At 35.7% G+C, this 2093-nt stretch overlaps 1 protein-coding gene across 1 annotated transcript; it reads right to left on the bottom strand.

The window, feature by feature from the left end:
• Positions 1-464: 464 nt before the first annotated feature.
• LOC145042977 (deoxypodophyllotoxin synthase-like) lies at positions 465-1819 on the bottom strand. The gene is made up of 3 exons (XM_078991503.1): positions 1366-1819; positions 977-1298; positions 465-899 (listed from the first exon to the last, which is right to left on the bottom strand). The coding sequence occupies exons 1-3, from the start codon at positions 1737-1739 to the stop codon at positions 654-656; spliced, it is 942 nt and encodes a 313-aa protein (XP_078847629.1). The 5' UTR covers positions 1740-1819; the 3' UTR covers positions 465-653.
• Between the last annotated feature and the right edge of the window lie 274 nt (positions 1820-2093).

Below are 2093 nucleotides of genomic sequence, written 5' to 3' on the forward strand. Positions count from 1 at the left end.
CTACACAAACCTCACATTTCTAATTTTTATGTAATGAAAATTTTGGTAACATATCAATTTTTTCCATTCTTTGAATAGAATGAAAATTGACATGTCCCAATCGAGAATGTCGTAAAAATGAAGGATCATGTATATACACAAAAGACGGGCTTGTAGTGCTCATTATTACATTAACATTAAAATTGGTTACATTATCATTGTTTGATGTTTCAACACCTTAGTATAAAGGTAGAACGCTAACTTTAAAGAAACCCTCACTAAGGTATCCATTTCCAACATGTAGGGTATTATTGAAACTTTGTTTAATGAAATTAGCCTTGTTGAACTTGTCCCAGTTGGAAGCAAGAAAGTAAAAGCTCTTCCTTATAAGCATAAGCATTACTAGTTTATCAATATGGATAAAACATCGGGCTAAGGTGGATGAGCTTGGCATGTGGTGTTAGGCTATCTTAACTAGGCATAAATTTAGGCTTAATTAAAAAGATATTTAATTAATCAGGAAGACCCCAAGAGCGCCAAGGCCTAAGGCCAATCCATGCAGCTTGTATACATATTTATTATTTGTACTTGACATGGAAACAAGAAACAACTTGAAGCATATAATATGATCAAACATACATTTGGTGCTACTTTGATTTTGAATAATATACAACTCAAATTCCGCAGTAGGATTTGATGGGGCACTTAGATCTCCTCCCTTCATCTGTGTAATAGTAATGAATGTATTTGTAGTTGTCGAATGCCTCAAATTGTAGAGGATGGTCTTCATCAACGAGCTCTTGAGGAATCTCTATATTCAGATCCCTAATAAACGTAAATAACCCTAATGAAAATCGCTCTTCATTTCCTTGCATCATCACCCTATGACACGGTGCTTCAATTCTTCCATTTGTCCATGCCTATAAAAATGTAAACATCATAAATTTCACAGATTTTCACAATACTACTAATACTAGCTAGTTAGTATGCTACCTACCATGCAAGCATCGCCTGCCATGACTATGAATGATGAGGGTGAAGGATCAACTTCAATCCACTGTCCATCTTTTGTCTTTATCTCCAAACCCTTTACTTGTTTTTGATGAAGAATGGACATGAAACTCTTATCAGTGTGAGGAACAAGACCTAGATTTTGCCCATTGCCTTGAGGGCATAGGTACTTTATGAATCGAAGAAGATAAGATGTCGACCCAAAGAGAGACTTATAGTGTTGTTCTATTCTGTAACTTTTTGCTACCATCCCCATAACTATCTGATCTAATTCCGCTACAGCCTTTGAGAACATCAATGCACTTTTACTAAAAAAACATGTGAAAAATGAATTATTAGTAGATGTTGGATACAACGTAAAGTAAGAAAGCATACCTAAAACTTTCATTCCCATAAGGCCACATGAGTTTTGTGAATCTTTCAACTCCTTTCATAGTTGTTGCGTCCTCAATGCCTAAGCCTTCGTAAAGAGGAACTATGGGTTCTTGCCCAACGTAACCATGAGATGGTGTATCTGAAGTGTTTAGGACTTTGGTTTCAATAGGAAGATCAAAAAGGTCTCGCGACGCAAGGAAAATCGCGTCATGAAGTTCCTGAGAAACTCCATCGTAAATGGCTATGAAACCCCCGTATTCCTCAAGTCCACCCATAACTTCATCACACTTTGTGATCCAAGAACTTGAAGTCGGGTTTATGTTTTTATGAGTGAGATTGATAACAGGAAGTTTGGATTGTGTCAAGGACCCCATTATATCGTAGATGTTTGATTTTGTTCTCTACGGGTTTAAAACTCTTTAACACCGTTATGATATATAACCGGTATTGCATAGAGATCCTAAAATTTTAAACTATTGAAGTACATATATGGTAGAACATCAATATCATTAGTGGTCCAATTCGAGAAAACGAAATAGAAGTTTGGTACCACATGAGTCACTTATTGCACCTTTGATTGCTTGATGTTGACTAATCTTGTTGCTCTTTATTCAAGCTAATAAGCGTTGAAGTGGAGATAGGACTTAATTAATTGTTTGATTGATGCATGGTCGTTAATCAATATCATTTCTCAAATAAAAAAGTACAAAGGCGACGCTGATTTTCTC

This window comes from Lactuca saligna, chromosome 4, assembly GCF_052625555.1.
Source record: "Lactuca saligna cultivar CGN05327 chromosome 4, ASM5262555v1, whole genome shotgun sequence".
Taxonomy (NCBI): domain Eukaryota; kingdom Viridiplantae; phylum Streptophyta; class Magnoliopsida; order Asterales; family Asteraceae; genus Lactuca; species Lactuca saligna.

Excerpts from the sequence above, each read along its gene's own strand:
- LOC145042977 (XM_078991503.1), bottom strand. The coding sequence starts at position 1,739 with ATGGGGTCCTTGACACAATCCAAACTTCCTGTTATCAATCTCACTCAT. Across the intron at positions 1,299-1,365 it reads TATGGGAATGAAAGTTTTAG|TAAAAGTGCATTGATGTTCT; the intron begins GTATGCTTTCTT and ends ATGTTTTTTTAG. Across the intron at positions 900-976 it reads TGGCAGGCGATGCTTGCATG|GCATGGACAAATGGAAGAAT; the intron begins GTAGGTAGCATA and ends ACATTTTTATAG.